The sequence below is a fragment of the Mustela lutreola genome, chromosome 6 (genome assembly GCF_030435805.1).
Source record: "Mustela lutreola isolate mMusLut2 chromosome 6, mMusLut2.pri, whole genome shotgun sequence".
NCBI classification, from domain to species: domain Eukaryota; kingdom Metazoa; phylum Chordata; class Mammalia; order Carnivora; family Mustelidae; genus Mustela; species Mustela lutreola.
In genome coordinates this window covers 40,069,075-40,090,557 of record NC_081295.1, presented here as the reverse complement: position 1 = coordinate 40,090,557, position 21,483 = coordinate 40,069,075, and the positions used below count along the sequence as shown (strand labels likewise).

At 35.9% G+C, this 21,483-nt stretch overlaps 2 protein-coding genes across 4 annotated transcripts in view; both read right to left on the bottom strand.

Moving 5' to 3' along the window:
- Positions 1-21,483, bottom strand: part of MAP3K7 (mitogen-activated protein kinase kinase kinase 7) — a 76,162-nt gene that overhangs the window by 35,963 nt on the left and 18,716 nt on the right. For all 3 annotated transcript variants that reach the window (XR_009354543.1, XM_059177062.1, XM_059177063.1), the window contains exons 5-11: positions 19,759-19,897; positions 11,217-11,341; positions 8,140-8,268; positions 6,234-6,364; positions 4,349-4,430; positions 1,531-1,661; positions 727-856 (exon numbers count right to left, since the gene is read on the bottom strand). Coding sequence is in view for 2 of the 3 variants with exons in the window: in XM_059177062.1 (XP_059033045.1) it covers positions 727-856; positions 1,531-1,661; positions 4,349-4,430; positions 6,234-6,364; positions 8,140-8,268; positions 11,217-11,341; positions 19,759-19,897 (867 nt within the window). In the remaining variant the exon portion in view is untranslated. The remainder of the gene's footprint in view (positions 1-726; positions 857-1,530; positions 1,662-4,348; positions 4,431-6,233; positions 6,365-8,139; positions 8,269-11,216; positions 11,342-19,758; positions 19,898-21,483) is intronic.
- Positions 20,703-21,373, bottom strand: LOC131833597 (acyl carrier protein, mitochondrial-like). The gene has a single exon (XM_059177064.1). It carries the CDS (start codon positions 21,339-21,341, stop codon positions 20,877-20,879), a length of 465 nt encoding a protein of 154 aa, XP_059033047.1. The 5' UTR covers positions 21,342-21,373; the 3' UTR covers positions 20,703-20,876.

Sequence of the window (21,483 nt, the reverse complement as noted above, 5' to 3'; positions counted from 1 at the left end):
TGTGAGCTCAAGTAGACTCCCTGTCAGACACTCAAATGACTGAGTCACCCAGGCAGGCACCCTACATGTGGATTTTCAAATGCATGGCGGGTTAATTCCCCGAACCTGGGTGATGTTCAAGGGTCAACTGCAATTGTTTTTGTGCTAACCAATGCTTTTGTATTAATCCTTTTAAGAACTGAAAAAATGTAATTTAAATGCTAGCTTTTCCAAGATTGAATAAAATTACCAAGATCTTTTATATAGCAATTAAAAGAATTAGCTACAGCCAACTTAGCTATTTTTGCTACTGGAAGGAAGAGGAGCAGATTGTAAGGCCAAATCATATTTGGATGTAGAGTACATTTTTCTACTAATTTCAAAACAAAGTATTTGCTATTATTTGAAGTCAGCACAAATTCTAGTAGAATCACTAAAAATCCTCTAAAACATTCTGGTTTTGGCAAAATTTCAATTTTCCACTTAAATTTTCAGTTCATGTTCGAGCTGAAAGAATTACATTTGATAAAAATATATTTTATGATCCAAATAATTTTACATGTCATATCTGCTTTATTTGGAACTGGAGAAAAACATATAAATTATCTGCTAGAAGCTTAGAAAGTATCTTGTAAGCCTATTTCCTGCTTTAAAAAATTTTATGACACAAAAAACCCAATATTCCCGCTACTGAAACAAAGAAAACTACTCTTTCTACTCCTCTTCAGATTTTTATTTCCTTTTTACCTGTGGTTGCAGCAATCCTGGCTTCTATTTCAGACATGTCAGCACTCATCCTTTTGCCCTCGGAGGTTGGGGGCAAGCTTTCCACGCTGCTCCCACGGGAAGCTCCCAAGCTTAAACGTCCTGATTCACTCTGTTAAAATTATAGGTCAATTTGAATTACTGAAGCTCTTTAAACTGAAAAATCCTGGGCAGCCTAGGATGAGAAAGATATCACCTGAGATCCTTAATGGATTCTGTTCTGTTCTGAAAGAAAAGGGAAGTTTTAAGGGAGAGGAAGCTGCAAGGGTAAGGGACAGCAAGCTCCAGAAAGGGCCTTTAGGAAAGGGCAGTCACTGGAGTTGGGAGTTAAAGGCTACAATTATTAGTTAACCTAAATGCCACAGGTAAGATGGATGAAATCACTTAAAATACTTTAAAACCAATAATAGCAAAAATATATCTGGACAATATGAAATGACAGACTTAGGGCAAACTCCTTTAACTGGGTAGTATAACCAAGAAATAAGCATTTTACTTTTTTTTTTTAGCATTTTTACATTTTTAATTAATAACCATTAAAGTTAGGGAACATCACAGGCAGGGAGCTGCACTGTTGGCAAAGGCAGCAAACATCAGAAGGGAAAATAATTTGATTAGTGATAACTGGTAGGAGAATCTCATTTTATGCCTCTATTCTTATCTGTCTGCTTCTGGGACAAGATTCAGCATTTGTATAATGGAAGATAACAAATAATTTCAGTTAGTATAAAGTTATGACTACTAGTAAGGTCATCACATAATTTTACTTTTAGTAACAAAACAAACCTGTTGCTTTGCCTGATTTTTCAACAATTTTGATTCTAAGCGTTTAATAGTATCATTTGTGGCAGGAACTTGCTCCATATTAGTGTCACTTTTATTACTGGTATTTGTAGAAGCGATGTCCATGAATGAGCCTAGGAAAGTAGAAATATTTATGACTACAGGTTGGGAATAATACAGAGGCTTCATTCAATAATATGAAACTTAAACTCTTTTCTAAACTAACAAGACATGAACAGGAACAAAATAAGACTTTTCAAGCCAATGAAGAAATCCAAACCCATTTTAAATGAATTTTAAGAATAACACAAAAAGGGAACCAAAATGTTTAGTCTTCTAAAAATCAAGGATGATTATAAGGTTCTTAGCCTCAGCTAGTAAATCAGAGCAGCCATTAATCAAAGTTGGGAAGACAACGGGAGAAGTAAATTTGAGGGGAATGTCAGGAACTTAGTTTTTGGAAAATGGGAAGTTTGAGTTCTTATTAAAGATTTGTATATATTTTGACAGAGAGAAAAACAGCGAAAGAGGGAACAAGCAGGGAGAGTGGAAGAGGGAGAAGCAGGCCTCCTGCCAAGCAGGGTGCCCAACTAGGGGCTGGATCCCAGGACCCCGGGATCATGACCTGAGCCAAACTGCAGACGCAGTTCCTATTAGAGGAGTTGGATATAGGAGTATGAGGTTCAGGTCAGGGAGGGAAGAAAATATCAGCAAACAGATGGTATACAGAGCTGTAATACTGGATAAGACTACTGAGGAAACGAGTATAGAGAGATAAGCAAAAGAATATTAATGACTGAGCGCTAGGCATGCTGACATGAATAGGTTGGGAAGATAAAATTACCAGCAAAGGAAACTATCAAGAAAGTGGCCAGAGATAGAAGATGGAAATCCAGGCTAGTATGATATCCAAGAGACCAACTAAAGAAAGTGCTACATAGAAGGAGAAAGTAATGAACTGTGTCAAATGTTGCTGAAAGCCAAAAAAAGATGAGAACTGGGGGCGCTTGGGTGGTGCAGTTGGTTAAGCATCCAACTACTTGGTTTTGGTTCATGTCAGGATCATGAGAAGGAGCCCCAAGTCAGGCTCTGTGCTCTTCAGGGAGTCTGCTTAACATTCTCTCCCCGTCTCCCTCTGCCTTTCCCCCATGCTTATGGATGCACTTGCTCCCTCTCTCCCTCTGAAATAAATAAATCTTAAAAAAATGATGAGATCTGAAAATCATTTCAATTTAGTCATGTGGAGACAAATGGTGACCTTGACAAGAGCAATTCTGGAGTAGTGGTATAATAAAAGCCTCAATAGACTGGGCAATAGAGAATGAGGAATAGAGAAGCTAAGAGGATGCAAATACAGACTATATATGCCCTGGGAATGATTCCAGTAGAAAGGCTGGTGATACAAGGGGCTGAGGGAAGAACTGCTGCAAAGAGCAGATGGGATATAGGGCACAAGTAGACAAGCTTGCCTCTGGTGAGAAGCGTGGAGAGCTCAGCCATAGTAACAAAAAGAACATAGAGCAGATGGGCACAGATACATAGGTAGGTGGGCAGATGTAGTGGGGGAGCCTCTGGGAGCTATCTTCTGATCATTCCAATTTTTCAAAGAAATAGGCAAATAGGATCAGCTAAAAGTGAGGAGTGAAGAGGAGGTATTTGAAGTTTGAGGAGTGAGGCTAAAGTGTAAAATCAAGTCATCTAGGCAAGAGGAGACAGACTGAACTATAGTACAACTGTCCAGCATCACTCTATCACTAAAGCATTTGAAGACAGTAAACACATGCTGTCTCTAGCCACATTCAGTTGCACAGTTACAGGCAATGGCAAGCCGAGTGTCAGACTGAACCATTTGTGGTTTAGTTAAACAAGCCTAAGACAAGAAATTATAATAACTATCTGGAAGTAAGTGAAGGGAGGATAAAAGGAAGGATCTAAGAGAACTGTGGCTCAGTGAAAAGACGGAAGGATCAAAGGCCTGAAAGTCACAGTACTTAAACAGGAACAGAGTTTGGAGGTGGTGGCAGAAACAAATAAAGGAGTTTTAGAGAAGTTCACTTTAGAATTCAGAGCAACTTAAAGGTTTTCAGTAAAAATAGAATTTGGGAAAAATATTAAACCAGCTTAAAATAAAGGTAATTATTTTTGAGGTGAAGGAAACATCAGCAAAATTATTTTTCAGTAAAAATAAAATTTTAAGTACAGGATAAATATATGTGTACATATGCACATGTATCTTTTAGTTGTAATTAAATTAATAAGTGCTTAAAATGCCATATATTTTGAAAAGCACAGTTTTTCTAAGTTAGAGACTTATTTCTACTGTCTCTTCTGATGATCACAAACTACAGAACCCACTACTACTTTGTATTTAGAAAACTAAGGAACTTTGAACTAAAAATAAGAGTTCTTAAATAAGAGTTTGTATAGACTCTTCTATAAAGACCAAAAAGAAGAGTGTTCATGATAAAAAATATGCAGTTTTTAAAATTTACAATGATTTCTAATATTATTTGATTTACCCATATCTGTGTAAAAATGATTATTTTTCAAATAAAGAATGACATTCCCAGCAATACAATATACTATCTTTTTATATTTAACTATACAAGAATTCTAAGACTTGGAAGCGAGACTTTAGTAACTCTTTAATCTGGGTACCTTCCTGAAGAATGATGCACCTGGAAATCCAAATTGCAGTCAATCATATGAAATGAAGAAATTAAAATGCAAATGGAGACATCATTCATTGCCTCTTGATTATAATTTCATGGGAACAGAGAAAAAAAAATCAAGTTATTATTCTTCCGATCTATCCATTTACCTGTACTGGTAGCAGAGTTGCTCTGTCCTTCATCTGAATACTGACAAGGGTACTGTAATGGCTCATCTGCTCCTGGAAAGTACTATATATGAAAAAGGAAACCAAAATTTAAAATTTCTTTAATACAAAATAAATACTGTAAGAATTAACTTGAAGAATACACATTAATTATTTCCTTGTCCTGGGAGGTGAAAGTGGCGGAGATGGTGCTTTATTTTCCCTATGGCATATACTGAATTTATAGAGGTCTAAACTCAGTATATGCCTTAAGTTTGTTAACTTGCAAAGATGATGATAATGTGCTACTCTTTTAAATTTCAACTGTGATCAATGCTGTGTATGTACTTAAGTAGTATCTATTTTACACAGAGCCTAGATACTCCTCAAGAAAACAGCAATATTTTTCCAGAGGAACATATCAAATATAATAGTATCGTTCCTCATAATTAGGTAAAATGTACTTATGTTCTCATAGCACCGATACAAACTTTCAAATTGTTAAAATTATTGTCAGTCTGGCAACTGAGTTTGGTATGTCAGAGAATAATATTTAGAATATTTTGAATATCAAAGACAGATTAATGCTGTTCCTCTATAAAATGGAGATACAATATTGGAAATTTTGCTTGTCAAAAATTAAAATTCAGGGGGTGCCTGGGTGGTTCAGTGGGTTAAAGCCTCTGCCTTTGGCTCGGGTCATGATCTTAGCGTCCTGGGATCGAGCCCTGCATGGGGCTCTCTGCTCACCAGGGAGCCTGCTTTCCCCCACCTCTCTGCCTGCCTCTCTGCCTACTTGTGATCTCTGTCAAATAAATAAATAAAATCTTAAAAAAACAACAACAACCTAGAATTCAGGGAAAAAAAGAAAGGTGTTCTTTTCAAATCAGACAAAGTGGATATAAGTACAATTACAATCTGAACAATTTATATATCCCAGTGTTTTAAGGTATCTTACTATGGAAACTAAGTTGTTTTCTTACAAGCACATCTTAGGGCCTAAAATTCTACATATAGCTGGTACCCACATATGATGGGTTAAACTTTAATCAAATTAGTTCAAGCTTTGTTTGCCTAAATCATTTTCAGTAGAATAAGCAAGTCTTTGACCATCTAGAAAGTCTACATTTAAGGAGACTGAAAGGTTCTTCTACCGAGCAGAAATTATTCTACTGTTCTAAAATTCAGGCACTTTCATAAGTATGTGAACTTTTAAAGTCAAAGTACCACTTGGGAGATTTGTTAATGTACCAAAAACTAGAGGCCTAAAATTATTCAAATAATTTCAAGTGTCTGCTTATAGACTAAAAAATTTTGATAATCATTTGAAAGGATTCTTCTAAATTAAAAATTTCTATTAAATCCTAGATGTTTAAGTTTTTAATGGTACAAGAAAAGCTAAAAATATGTAATGAAACACCAAAAGATAAAAATCATGAAATACATGTGTCTGGGAATACAACCATTATATTGCCTTACATAAATTAGACTGCTTGATGAAGATTTATCCTCAAGAAAATTTCAAATTTAGTCTGTCAAGTATTAGAGTAAGAAAATACCAAGTCCTGTATAAAGACATCTAATTTAGCTTCTCAGATTACAGATGAGGCAACAGGGCCCCACACAAACACATTTGTTCACTAAATTAAGCAGGAGGAAAAAGTTCAGAAATCTAGTTAAGCTACCCTTCCATTATAAAGAACTAGATTTTCCCCCCAAAATAAGTCTTCTCCTCTGATTATATGAGTAATAAATGCCCATTCTAACTTGGACAATATAGGAAAGTATAAAGCAGAAAACAGCAATATGTCTTTTTCACTTTAAAATCCCAAACTCAGTATATATCAAATTCCCCTAAATCCAAAGCCCCTCAAAAGAAGGATTATACCCGCATCAAGTGAGTCATTATTTTCACAATTTCCTCCATTGAAGGGCGCTGAGAAGGATCTTTAGACCAACAACGAGTCATCAGGCTCTCAATGGGCTTAGGTAAATTTTTGATCAGTGGTGGTCGAGTACCTATAATTGAAAATTAGAAGGGGAGAAAGAATGGATTTACCCAAAGAATGGATTTACCCAAAGAATGGTGTAAGCTTTTTATATGTACTCCCAATACAGTATTTATTTTATAGATCTTGTAATTTAAGATTTATTTTGGAATAATAAAAGTACATTTTTTAATCTATTAGGTTTACATTATATTTTCATGAAGGGGAAGGTACACCTTTTGCAAAGTTAAATTAAAATTTTTATATGTAGTACAGTAGGAGTAAGACTGAGAAATAATATCTCATTTGTTCTAAACATCGTTCTTTTAACAAGTAATAATGGCTTAATGGGTGCTTTGAGGTAATCTTACTTGAACTAGGCAGGTTTTCAGATTCACTATAAAAATTTCAAATGTGTTTGAAAAATCACCTTCCATAACAGAAAAGTCATCAACTATGATGTTATACTCACTGATCTCTAAATGACTCTTTTGTCAGTGCCAGACCTTTCTGGCTGCTGTGAATCCATCACTTCACCAACTGAAAACTGTCAATTTTTGTGTAATTACCAAGATTAATAGAAAGGTCCCTAACTGAAAAAAAGCCTCAAATATAATGAAATCTTTGTAATTTTAACAACAAGTTAGTTCTTTTATTCTGTACTTCCCTGACAGTCAATTATTTACTGACAATTAATAAAAAAACAAAACACATTGTCTTAGTCAATGCTCCAGCTTTCTCTACAATGACATTAAAGGCAGTAAAATGAAAGACAGTACAGGAAACTAAAAAGAACACTTAGGATTACTCATATGATGGTACTGTTTGACAAGTCTATGAATGACCTAGTTAGGCAGGTATTTTTATGATCTGTGGAATAGTGTACTAAAATGCCAATAAAATTTAAATGCCATAATCACAATGATTATAACCAATTGACAGAAATTAAATAATAGAGAATGATATAAAAATAAAAAAGGTTAAGCAATTTCCCTCTATGAAGAGTTTATTTTCCCAAATCAAATGTGAAATAACTTGATTAATGAAGAATATCCTCAGTGGTTAGAAACATCACAGCTACATGTCTAAAAAAAGCAGGAGGGATAAAGGACACTGAGTTCATAAGTCAATGTAAGTTAAAAATAGGGACACTGGGAATCAGGAAGATCTGGATGGGGATCCCAGCAATACTTTACTAATCTAATGACCCTGAGTAACTTCCTTTTCCTCTCTAAGTCTTGGTTTCTGTAAAATCGTATAACTGTTAAATGAAGCAATAACATACTCCCCTTATAAGGATTAATGAGAAGATAAAAAGAAAGCATATGTAAAGCACTTTGTGTTTTGCTTTTATGAATAGCTGAAGTAACAATTCTTATTATTATTCTTTGCTCCCTCAGGAGAAAAGGCTATACCTCCTCAATTACCTTAACCTTGATAAAGATTTTATTTATTTATTTATTTTTAAGTTTTATTTTCTCCACAGAGTCCAATCTGAAGTTTCTCTATCCCCTAGAGAAAGCCAAACTAGGTAGTGGGCTCTGTCTGTCTACTGATGGCCTTTCCTTAATTAGCAGGATCAGCAGACCTCCTTAGCCTTGGGCAAAGGACAGGACCACTCTCAGTACTGCCCTACCTGATTCTGGGGGTGAGAAGGAGGGTAGGAGACTGATGACAGCAAAGTATTCTGGTAACAAAGAATTGGACATTTTAATGTTAGAGGTAAATGGTCTTCTTTGGGGTAGATACAATTGTCCAGAAAGAAAATATACAAAATATATAAAAGAAAAATTTCTTTTTACGAACCGTTATGAACAGCCCACATGATACGGAAAGCTGGGCCACCAATCTCATCAAAGGGTTTCCGACGTGTTATCACTTCCCAAAGGATAATACCCCAGCTGAAGACATCACATTTTTCACTGTAATTGCTACCTAAAGAAAAAGGTGGTATAATTTCAAGACTCTTTTTCACATGACTTACAGGAACAACTGCTTTCATAAATTTTTAAGAATGAGCGCTATGTACAAAAACAGGAGGATGCTGCATGTATAGCTGAGAAATTACTTTCTTAATTTCTTAAGTAACTTAAGTCTCTGCAACAAAACATTTATTTATGAACTGAATATTAATGATGCACTAAAAAAATCCACTTTAGAAAGGTGGTCATTTTCTACCTTTTCATGGAGAGCCACAGGATTTGTCTTTTATTTATTCACTTTCACTTTCTGTGGGGCAGAGTATAAGACATTTGTACTTTCCTTTCTTTCATTTTTTTTTTTTAAGATTTTATGTATTTATTTCATAGACAGAGATCACAAGTAGGCAGAGAGACAGGCAGAGAGAGAGGAAAGGAAGCAGGCTCCCTGCCGAGCAGAGAGCCCCATGCGGGGCTCGATCCCAGGACCCTGGGATCATGACCTGAGCTGAAGGCAGAGGCTTTAACCCACTGAGCAAAGGCACCCCTCCTTTCTTTCATTTTAAGAATTTAATTTCATTCTTAAATTTTCCTACCCCATTCATTACTCTACTATCATAGGAGAAGAAATTTCTAATTAAATGATAAAACTTTCTTTTCAATATCTGGCAAGACAAAATTCTTAATTTGCAAACTTTAAAGTTGTAAGCAGTGAAAATGATGGATAACAAATTTATAGTAAGCAGATTATGCTACAAAATTTATAGGATCACTAAACTGGGCCAATTAACAAAATAAACAGCAAAAAAACCTGCCCAAACCCCTAAAATCCATGTAAGAATGACTATAGTACCACACATGCACTAAGAAGTACACTGTAAGCACTAAAATATTAAAGTCTAATTTGGGTAATAGGGACTGACATCTTTCAGAAATGAAGAAATCACTATAGCCTTACAGTATGAACTTTATTACTCTGAATTATTTCTGGCCTCTGGTATAAGTAAGTCTTTTTGCTCTTCACATTACAGTAATACTTTGTGATCTGATCTCACAGAAAAGCATTTTAAATGAATTGTTTCAGGGGTGCCTATATGGCTCAGTCAGTTAAGCTTCTGCCTTCAGCTCAGGTCACAATCCCATGGTCCTGGGATCGAGCCCCATACAGGGCTCCCTGCTCCATGGAGAGCCTGATTTTCCCTCTCCCTCTGCTTGACACACCCTCTTATCAAACAAATAAATAAAATATTTTAAAACATTGTATAGTTTTAAATCAATGTATTCTGTATATGAACTTAAAAACAGGAAGCACTATTTAATTTTGTACAATTTAACATCTGCTGGTTCATTCACTTTTTAACTGAATTTTATGGCAAAATAGTTCCACTCAAGAGACCAACTGCACGGCAAATTTCTCTTTCTCTCAGGTGGCTAAAAACAAAGAAACAAACTTTGAATTCATCAAAAATAAAAGACATAAGCCATAATCAGAATCTGATTACTGAACATGTCTGAATTTAATGGACATACTTTCTAACACACAAATCACACATCTTCAGTTCAACTTTTCTCATTTAAAAGATAATTTGATGTTTTCATACAGAAAGGTATTATGGAATTTATGGATTGTTCTTTTAGAACTTGAGTGAAATACAGAGATGTAAAAGAAATTAAACATCTCATCCTTTACTAGTCTTTCTCAGTATCATATTTCTACCAAATTACTTGCAATCCTTTTAAGGCATGTTCACTGAGACTGTCAGTTTTTAATTGCTAGAAAATCAATGCAAAGTACAGCTGATTCTTGTTATTCTTGGTGTTTATGTTCTATAAAGTTTCTGTGAAGACTGGACTAGTGAAAGCTGAGTCATTTGCTCATGGGGGCAATCAGGGTTAGGTTCCCGTGAACCTCCTAATGTCACTGATCAGTATATAACCTTGTTTCATATGGGTTTCTGTTAAAGACACCTTATTTAATATATATGTGAGTTCATTAACATTAACCTCATGGAACAGCACTATAACTCCTGTCTGAATAAAGATTAGCTAGCATATTTCTCTGTTAAGACATATCACAGCCTTGTTATACTTAGAACCACTAGAAAGCACTTCAATGCTGCTCTTGGAGGCCATCTTAAACAGCGAAATCACCAACAAAAAGCGCATAAAAATGAAAAAAACACAGCACTAAGCAGATCATTAACATGACACAATATAAGAGCCGAAATCAGAAGGCAGTGTGTTGTCTTTCTACTTAGCTGGGAACATATGTTGGACGACTCAAAATGTTGCCCTGCTCTATACATGCCTGCAAATAACCATGAAAGCACCATGAATACTGATTTTCAGGTTAAAAATAGGCACGTTTTATAGTTGCAGTAGGTGGAATATGAACATGAGGCTTAAATGTACATATACTTGAACTTACATAGGTCACTGCTAGACAACACAAATCTTGCTATGAGATTTAAGATCTAGAGCTGTATTTATTTACTGCCTCTTAGACTTTAATACAGTTGACCTGTGAATACTTGTATGAATTGCAGAGGTCTACTTAAATGTGATTTTTTTTTTTTTTTGAGAAATACAGAACTACTATAAATGTAGTTCCCTTACTGTTTTCTTAATAATACTTTCTTTTTTCAGTTTATTTTTGTGTAAGAATATAGAATATAATACATACATAAATGTGTGTTAAAAGGCTGTTTATTTTGTCACTAATGCTCATGGTCAATAGTTGTCTTTAAGTATTTAAGCTTGGGGGAGTCAAAAGTTACATGTGGATTTCCAACTGCACAGGATGGTTAGCACCAATAACTTCTATGTTGTTCAAGGGTCAACTGTATATCCTTTCCAGTATGTATTGTGCAGAAATAAAACCACTGAAACAGGGTAAAGCCATAAACACACTCTGGATGTACAGAGAAGGCAGATTATCAATCACGACATGCTTTTGTTATTTACCTTCAAAAACCTCAGGTGCCATCCAAGCAGCACTCCCCTTGTTATTGGTCATATGAGTCTGAATGTCACAGGCTGTACCAAAGTCACAGATTTTTAATACTGTCCCGCCTGCAACCAGCAGCAAGCTGTTTACAAAACAACAAAAACAAAGGTTGTAAGACCAACACTTGATTATCTACAATAAAAGAGGAGGCATTTGTGGTAATAGAAATGGTTAAGCAAAATGTCATCAACTTTTGTCAAACACTTCTTGGTCACTCTAATAGCTCATTGGTTCAGAGGAATATTAGCAAAAAATAAATTACCTTAACCTAGTTCTCAGGGAGACTGCTAGATCCACATTTTGATGTCTTCATCTCTATCTTCATAATCTTTCCTGACTATACATCTCTCTGGGCCAAAATAAAATATGCATTTAAAAAAGTTCTAGTAGGTCAACATTATGTGTTCTAAAATGGAAGTAAATGGATATCAACACTTTTCTAAGTCACTTGCCCCCTAAATTCAATTTACCTACTGCAGTGTTTTTCAAGCCAATGGGCTGTAGGTGGAAGTGATGTACTTCCCTTTTAAGCTTGGCCATAAAAATCTCTCACATATATATATTCCTTTTCCTTTCCTCATATGCCATGGAGTGCAGAGGATTTTGAGCTATAAGGAGCCTGGGATCCTGAGCCACCACATGAGAAACTCACTATTTCATTTTGGACTTCACATGAGTGAAAAAAAAAACAAACTTGTATTTTGTAAAACCATGAGATTTCAGAGCTTACCTACTGTTAACAGTGCAACTCTAACTGATATAAGAAACTGGTATAGAAGTGGATGCTGCTATAACAAAAATCTAATATATTTGATATTAGCTTAGCAACAGGCAGCAAGAAAGCTAAAACTGGAAGCTGGAATGATACAGATCCATGTAATGACATGGCAAAACATTTTGTAAAAATTGTCTCCTATGATAATCTGTGGCCTTGAAGGACTGGAAAAGCTGACTGCTTCTAAACTCCAAATAGCAGGAAATAAGACTGACAAAAGCCCTTAAGACTCAATACTGCAACAAAGAACAAATTAAGAGAAAGCACTTCCACCTGAACGTAATAGTTTAATTAAAACGTTCCATTAAGAAAAGGCAATGTGGCCAGAAATCAAATAAACCAGGTTCAATATTTTGCCTAAGAAAGAATTCTGGTAATAGTCACAGGCGTATGAAATTGACTGGAACCAGGGTGATCATAAGCCTACTCTTGAGGAAATTAATACTGTCAAATGAACCACAAATTTCTAAATAAGACTTTTGATTATTTTGAGTCTTACAACAATCCTCAGGAGCCCAGATTTTCATAACCAGTGTGCAGCTGGGAAATCTGTACAGCTTTGGAGGAGAGTATACACCAATACCCACATCTGGCATGGTATAAAGAATGCACAAGGGGGAAGCCACAAAGGGTGAAGCTTGGAATCATGAGCAATGGATAAGGGAGTTCCTTTTCAAGGGCCAAAGGTCTGATCAAGACCTCTCTAACAAATCCAGGGCAGAGGGACCAGACAATGCCAAGACTTCACCCCTAGAGACTAGGAACTACTGTATGCCTCCATGCTTCCCTTTCCCCAGTGGAAAGTTTTACTGATTGTCCCATCTTTTAGTTATTATGTATTGGGTGAATGGGGAGAGAGAGAAGTGACAGACAACTTGTCCTTTCAATTCATTTGTTTCCAAACTATGGAAGGCCACATCCAGACCAGGGGGAGGACTGCATGTCATCCTGAGCTGTTCATCCGGATGGTGAACTGGATGGTGACTGTTAGAGCCTTTGGGACGTTTAACTGGCAAAGAGCCGTGAGTGGTTCTAACCGGTGGTTAGAGCAGTAAATACTCCGGGTGACTGGGACTGGCCATCGCTCATAAAAGCCATCCCCTTCTTCCTCTGGGGCATACAAGACATTTCCCAACTTCTACTGTAGGTAATTATACCTAAGACTGGGTTGTGGCCACTGATACGTAGGTAGTGGGAGGGTCACTTCCAGACCTTGTTCAAAAAACCTCTCATATGGGATCTCCATTCTGTTTATCTGCTGGCTGAATGCTTAAGTTCCCAAAGTCCTGGATGACGGCAGAAGTACAAAACGGAGGGAGCTTAACTGGGTCCTTGAATGACAATATGGAAGATCATTTGCCAAACAGGAACCCCTCTTTTGGATTTCACATGCATGAGCAATAAATTTCTCTTGTGATAGGCCCAGTATTAGCTACAGAAGCTGGTTTTAACTAATATTCCCAGCTATTAGGATTCCTTTAAAGAAACTGATACTCAGAGTTTTAGGTTTTTTTATATCCCAATGTAACTTATTATTCCTATAAAAACTGAAATCAATATAAAGCATTTTAAAAGTGTAAAAGAGGGATGCCTGAGTGGCTCAGATGGTTGGACGACTGCCTTCGGCTCAGGTCATGATCCTGGAATCCCAGGATCGAGTCCCGCATCGGGCTCCCAGCTCCATGGGGAGTCTGCTTCTCCCTCTGACCTTCTCCTCGCTCATGCTCGCTCTCACTGTCTCTCTCTCAAATAAATAAAATCTAAAAATAAAATAAAATAAAATAAAATAAAATAAAATAAAATAAAATAAAAGTGTAAAATAACTATGAAAGTAAAAGACAGTTTTATTACCTTACTCAAAAGTTAAACATTTAAATGTGTAAAACACTCTCTATATCATTACCTAAAAAGCTGAAAGACTTGTTTTCTATAAAGAAATAATTCTTTATTTTGAATCCCTTTCAACCACCTTCTCTTACACGCAAAAGATATTTTTGGTTTTACATAGCCAACATTTATTTAATTTATTTTTACTTATTTTGTTTCACCATTCCTTCTTGAATCTTATACTTGTCCTACATAACCATTTTCTTTCTATCCCAACTACCTTCAATTAAGGTCCATTTATAGTGAATTCTCTCAGGTTTTGTTTCAAAACATCTTTAACTCCCACCCTTCTCCTTAGAAAGTAATTTAGGGCAGGTACACTATTTTCTCTCAGCTCTGTGAAGTTATGATTCCAGTTTTCCAGATTTAGCTAATGGTGCTGGAAACTGTACTTCAGTCTGTCAATACTTTGTAGATAATCTCTTTTCTGATCAGCTGATTTAAAAATCTCCCTTTTGTTTTTGCTCTTCTGTAGCTTCACTAAGGTGTGTCAGAGGGTAGACTTCATTTATCCTGTTTAGAAAACATACCTTTGTCCAGAAAATTCCTGGCCAATCTCTCTTTCTCTTTTTAAAAATATTTCATTTATTTACTTGGCAGAAAGAGAGAGAGGTCACAAGTAGGCAGAGAGGCAGGGAGAGAGAGAGAGGAAAGCAGGCTCCTTGCTGAACAGAGAGCCTGATGCAGGGCTCGATCCCAGGACCCTGAGATCATGACCTGAGTGGAAGGCAGAGGCCTAACCTATTGAACCATCCAGGTGCCTGTAATCTGAGTCATAAACTCTCTCCATCTTATTTTCTTTTACTGGAGTTCTGTGCTGTTAGTCCTGTCTTTCCTTTCCCTGTGTTCCTTAACCTATTGTTTTTCTCATTTATTTATTTGTTTGTGTTGCATTCTGGGTAGTTACAGATATATCTCACAGCTCCCCAATTCTCTTGTCACCTATTTCAGATCTGCTAGTTTAAATTTTTAATTATTCTTAAATGTATTTTGTTCTTTTGGTCATTTTGTATAGTTTATTCCTTGCACATTTTAATTCCTTTTTGGGGGTAAATTATATAAGCATATTTACTTTATATTTCATATTGATAATTCCAAATATCTGGAGTCTTAATATTTGAGGGCTTACTTCTGCTTTCTGTTATTTCTGCTAACTTTTACCCAAGGTAACTTGGACCCTTATGGATGTAATTTTTACTGTGGCTTCATATCTGATCAATTTTAATCTGGAATAATTAAAATCTGGACTGAAAACATAGGACTTTATTTTTAAATTTTTATTATTTTAAAAAAGATTTTAATTATTTATTCGTCATATATATATATATATATAGAGAGAGAGAGAGAGAGAGAGAGAGAGGGGCAGGCAGAGGGAGAAGCAGGCTCCCCACTGAGCAGGGAGCCCGACGTAGCACTCGCTCTCAGGACCATGAGATCATGACCTGAACCAAAGGCAGATGCTTAAACGTCCGAGCCACCCAGGCGCCCCAAAACATAGGACTTTAAAATGGAGTTTCACTTACTACTAGATGCCATGGGACACTACCAATCCCAAAAAACATTTAATCTATTTTGTTGGGATTTTTCTGGATTGTGCAAGCAGGGCAAATTCAACTCACAACAACATATAGGGACACCTCTGTTAAGAAATAAATGTTTGCCTAGTCAGAAAACTGGTATTTTTTCTAGCCCACTTTTAAGTTGCTCCCTCCAGGGATCCTAAATTTATGGAGAGATCTCAGTTCTGCTACTTCATCTGGTGCAGAACACAGGACCTTACCTCCAATTACACAAGAGCCATTAACACCAGGGCTTTACATTTTTGATAATGACAGCTCACAAATCTTTAGCTTCCATGCTTGGATTAAATTCTCTCAGGATTGAAAATGGAAAATGCTTTCCATTTTTTGCCCTGATGATTTCTCTTTTCTTATAAGATCACCTATATATGTAAAAGGATATTTGTTGTCATACACATTTATCTCTGGGTGTTTGTTGTAGGATGGATTTTCAATTGATCTGGTTTGCCATACTCTGGAGTGTCAAAATTCTTATCATGTGAGCATAAGAATCAAAGCCACATTTCTATACAATCTCTATCAGCACACACAGGTTGTTAGGATTTAAATGCATAGATACCATGGCTTAACTTTATGTGGTTTTCAAACCAGGGTATGAAACCTTGCCATTATATCAGTGTATGCCAGGATAAGTGACAGGGAGCCTACAAAGCCTTAGATTAAAGCTAGTACTTCTCCATGGACCATCATTTTTACTCAGTTTGAAGTATTTTTAACATCCTAACATTGACTTTAAAACAAATTACATAATATATGCAGGTGAAGTAAAATGTGCATACAAAATTCCTAAAGAAGGGTTATTTGGGCTCTATCCATAGTCTTAGAATGGCTGAGGTTACATTATATCACAACTTTGTTCTAAGGGTTAGGAAAGTTTGAGAAGCACCAACTTAGGGCATTAAAAACTATGCAGAATCTCAAAACATTAAAAGACTGAGTAGCACTCTGTTTTCTAAAAACAGCTCTACAAATCAAGTCTTCTGAGTCTAAGATTGTTTATAAGATCAAGAATAGTTTCAAGTACTTACTTAAGAGATAACAAGAATATTATTTATCTATTAAAAATGAGGCTAAAAAATAAAGAAGTAAATATTTGAATACAGTGATATGAGAAGATGTCCATGTAAGTGAAAAAAATCAACATTACATACAGTATAACCCATACATTGTTAAAAAAACAGAACAGTGGTTACCTTTGAGGAATAGGAGGCAGGAAAGACTTGCTTTATATTTTTCTAACTATTTGAATTTGTTTTTAATCACAAACATGTATTATTTGAGAATAACAACATATAATTTAAAGAAAAAAGTAAAACAGCCTCTAAGGAAGAAGGCAAAAAATGGTCCTTATTTTAAATGTCTTTATTTTTAAGATACTTCTAAAAATGTTCAAACCCAAAACCATTCTTATGCTTTGAATATGTCTGTGGGAGGAACATAACTCTTATTATGGTTAGAATAATTTAATGAAAGATTTCCAGAAAATTTTCTGAATTTAAGATTCTGATTTTCCTAGGTGCTATATTACCCAAGTATATTCACCAAGTAGTATACCCTTACTTAGGTTTTCCTCTTGATGACAAACAGAAATAAAGATAAGTTGTACCATCACACTGTAGTAATATTCAATAGCAGTATATGGAGTCCACTGAAATTACAATTTTTATATATTCTTTATATATAATTTTCATATTAAAATTCTAACTAGAGGGGCGCCTGGGTGGCTCAGTGGGTTAAAGCCTCTGCCTTCGACTCACGTCATGATCCCAGGGTCCTGGGATCGAGCCCCATGTCGGGCTCTCTGCTCCGCAGGGAGCCTGCTTCCTCCCCTCTCTCTCTCTCTGCCTGCCTCTCTGCCTACTTGTGATTTCTCTGTCAAATAAATAAAAATCTTTAAAAAAAAATAAATAAAATTCTAACTGGAGAGATTATTTAGAAATTAGTTTCTTTTTAGTCCAATGACTGACAAACCAGATAAACTGCTATACACATTTCCATAATGTCACAAATACTCCTATAGTAACTGAAGTGGAAAGAATGCTAAATGCAATTTCCCTTTATATGCACATCAACAAAAAACTTCCTGTTTCACTGTTCTTGTTCCGGCTCTAACTACTCTTTACCCAACAAAAGAACAATAACTGGTTTTCCTTGTTTCATCTTGATAGATTCAATTTTTTCTGAATGACTTTTACATTATTATTATTATTTTAATTAGTACTCCTTCACTAAGATTTTAATATGTCACTAGCCATGAGCATGATATTCAAGGCTCACTGAAATATGCACCTAAATGTTCTCTGTAGGCTTACATTCACACAGTTGGGATAAAAAACACACTTTTATTTCTGAAGTACATGCAAACGAACCTGCAAAAGATGAATAAAACAGGGCACAAATTGACATTATATAAAATACCTAACCAAATCATCAGGTGCCTTCTTTATATGCCATTCAGAGGAATTCTTCCTGACCAAAGAATCCACAGGTTTTCCAGTGACAATAACATAGTACATGTGCTTGTATATACAATTTCATATGAAAACACAGCCATTTCAAAGAACCTTCTTCCCAGTACATTCTGAAAAATCAGTTCTAACTCTAAAGCCCAGTTTGTATACGGATGTCCCAAAGATAATCTGAAATACTACAGGATGAGTGCACACATAAGGATGCCCAAGAGGTATGCATGACCTAAGCCAGACTTCCTGTAAATATACTGATGCTATTTAATAGCAGAAGTTAGAGACCCTATCTACAAATGATTTTAGTAGGACATAATTGGTCTAAGTAGGTTCAGTAAATACATCTAATATTTATGGATTTATGGAATATGGGTAGATGGAGAATGAAGGTAGTTATTTTAGTTGTAAAATTATGGAATAGAAAAGATGTTGGAAAACTCAAAAGACTTCCTTTTGTGAGATATTTTCATGTATATTGTTTAGAAACAGTTATTTCAAACCTGAAATGTGACCTAATGCAGAAGAAAAGGGATACTTTTGAAGAGTTCCATCTGATAGTTTCTGGATCTTTCAGAAAAAGATGCTATGTACCTGATGCTTGCCTATATCTTTTGAATCATTAGTCAATTTGTTGCTGGATAGGAGCTATGATTCTCATTAATTTGTTTTGATAATTCAGCTGTGTGTTAAGAGAAGCAAAAGAGGACTCACGCTTCATAAAAAAGAAGACAGACAAAGTGGTTTCTTCTTCACTATTCAAGATAGGCAACTAAGGCAATAGCCTCAAGGAGTCAAGTTAAAAAAATGTATGTCATGAATCTGGGTCTTAAACATGATTTGACCAGGGACCTGGGGCAAGAGAAATCAGTTTAAGTCTGAGAGTAGAAATAACGTACACTAGTGAGAACAGTCATTCCAAGAGCCGAAACCTATGTAGAACGTATCAGATCAGACATGAGAGTGACAAGTTGTACCCAGAAGGGACACTTTAAAGCTACCTGTATCAAGAGAATCCAATATTTGAGACTGATTTCCTAGGGGAAACCTCTTACACGGGGACTGATGTGGTGGCAGGGAGAGTGGTAAGAGAGAGAATGGAATGTGGACTTCTTTTTAACTCTGTCACAAGTGGATAAAGAAGAAAAAAAAAATCTGAGAGAAAAGGGGACAACCCACATGTGTGTTTTCTTTAATGGAGTACCTATGCAAACAAAAAAACCCCTAAAGTTTTAGCCTTCTAAAGTACTTATTTAGGGAGTTTTAAAATTCTTTCAAAGTCCTAGGATACTTAATATGAAGAAATCCAGAATATTTTCATTTTCTACCCAGAAGCCAGAAATGTCCTTTTGCCTTCCTCTAAAATGGCAAATAATAACCACTCTGTAAATTTTTGCAGAATGCCCACTACATGTGGACATTGTACTAGCTATTAGGAATATAGTGGGGAATAAGACAAACTTGTCTTTGCTTTTATGGAACCGTCTGGGGGCAACAATACATAGAGCAGGCACAAAATAAGATTTATAGGCTAACCAACTGTAGAAGTATGCTAATCTACAGCAAGAACCATTAAAATAAAAATCTGATGAAGATTTAAATCCTAGTAAAGACAACATTTTAAAAGGCAAACTTAGAGAAATGACTAAATAATGAAGGTGAGTTAAAAATAAACACTCTCAAACCAAGCCAAAAAGGAAGAGAAAAGATCAAGTCAGGTGCAACAATTAGCTTGAATTAGGAAGTGGGTGGAGGGCTGGGCGGTAGAGACAGACACCACAGTATTAGAACTTACTTTGGTGGTTTCAGGTCCCTGTGAATTAGAGCTTTGGGTTGCATGCTGTGAAGATAAGCCACTCCTTGGGAACACTGTAAACACCAACTCATTGCATGGGCAGCAGTGTAATATGGCAATGGTTCAGCACCATGCAGCACTGCAAAAGAAAGGCACAAACTAAAAAGAACTTTATTGCATATAAAAAAAGACAAGGTGAATGCGAGCACTATTGGAATACATGACTGGGTAATTTTCTACTCAGGCTCCTATCACTTCTGCTTTTAATTCTTTTCTAAATACAAAGATGGAAATATCTAATAATTTCAAATGGGTAACTATCACATAAGCACCTACAATGTAATAGTACTTCTATTAAATGTTATACCTACACTCGAGCAAAATTAATATGAATCATCACACTTTTCCACATTGACAGTCTTTCACACAATAATGTGACTTATAAGCAATGTGATGGCATACTACTGTAAGAGAAGTACAGAGAAGTAGTACAAAAAGAAAACAATGTGTGTCAAGATACTTAAAATTATGCTTTCTACAATAGCTAAAAACTAGAAATAGTTCAACCAAGTAAGACAATGGAGTATTAGAGATACCCATCAACAATGAACACATGGGCAGTGAATATAAGTAAAAATTTAAATAAAATGGTAATTAAAAAAATACAACCATTTATTTTATACAATTGCAACAATTAATATACTTACTATATGGTTGGTGTTTCTTAAGAGTGAAATAGTTATCTCAGTTCTGTAAATATAACTAAATGACCTAGTTTCTTTGTTATAATTAAAATGTTTTCTGAAGTTTTCACAATTTCATTTTTTGTAAAGAGAGCAAATTAAGAGGAATGAAATGGAAGAAAGTATGCTTAAAGAGTTCTCAAATGAGGAGGCTCAAAGCTAAGAGAGGACAAAAAGAAAAACATTAAAAGTATGAAGATATTTTTTTTTGGCTTTATAGATTTATTTTCAAAGGAAAAAACAGACAATTTAAATACAAGTCTAAACAGAATTACTCTGTCAAAGGCAGCAATAATGCCAAAACGCGTTCTCACTTCCAGACACTCGCCAGCATCTTCCAACTCTTCTCTCAGTGAAAAAAGGGGGTCTGATATTTTATTCATATACATCCTTCTTATCTGCAATGTAATCTACAATTTCTTGTGGACACATTAACTTCTCCACATCTGTATCAGGAATTTCAAACCCAAATTCATCCTCCATGGCCATGATAATTTCCACTTGGTCCAAACTGTCTAAGCCCAGGTCTTTCATAAAGTGGGAATTTACCGAGAGCTTTTCTGGGTCAATCTTGTCATAAAGTTTCAACACATAAAGAACACGGTCCTTGATCCCCTCTAACGTCAGAGGGGGTGCGTCGCTATACTGGCGGCACAGCTGTGTCAGCGGGACCTGCGCAGGCGCCGAGGCTGTCGGCGGAGCCGCAGGCCTCGTCCGGGCCCCCGCGGGGCACAGGGTGATGCTGAGCGGCCGGGCTGCGGCCAGCGTGGGAACCCGGGGCAGCGGCGCGAAGGCCGCGGGCAGTCGGCGGACACAAGCGGAAAGGACACAAGCCGCCATGGCTACGCCGACCCAAGATGCCTGAAGATATTTTAAAATCTATTTAAAAAGCAAATTTTACTTGACTTAAATGCTTTTAACATTATGAAAAGTACCATCAATTGAAAAGATTGATAGATTTCTAAATTTCACATACTAGCAG

Coding starts and splice junctions, on each gene's coding strand:
- LOC131833597 (XM_059177064.1), bottom strand. CDS start 21,341: ATGGCGGCTTGTGTCCTTTCCGCTTGTGTCCGCCGACTGCCCGCGGCC.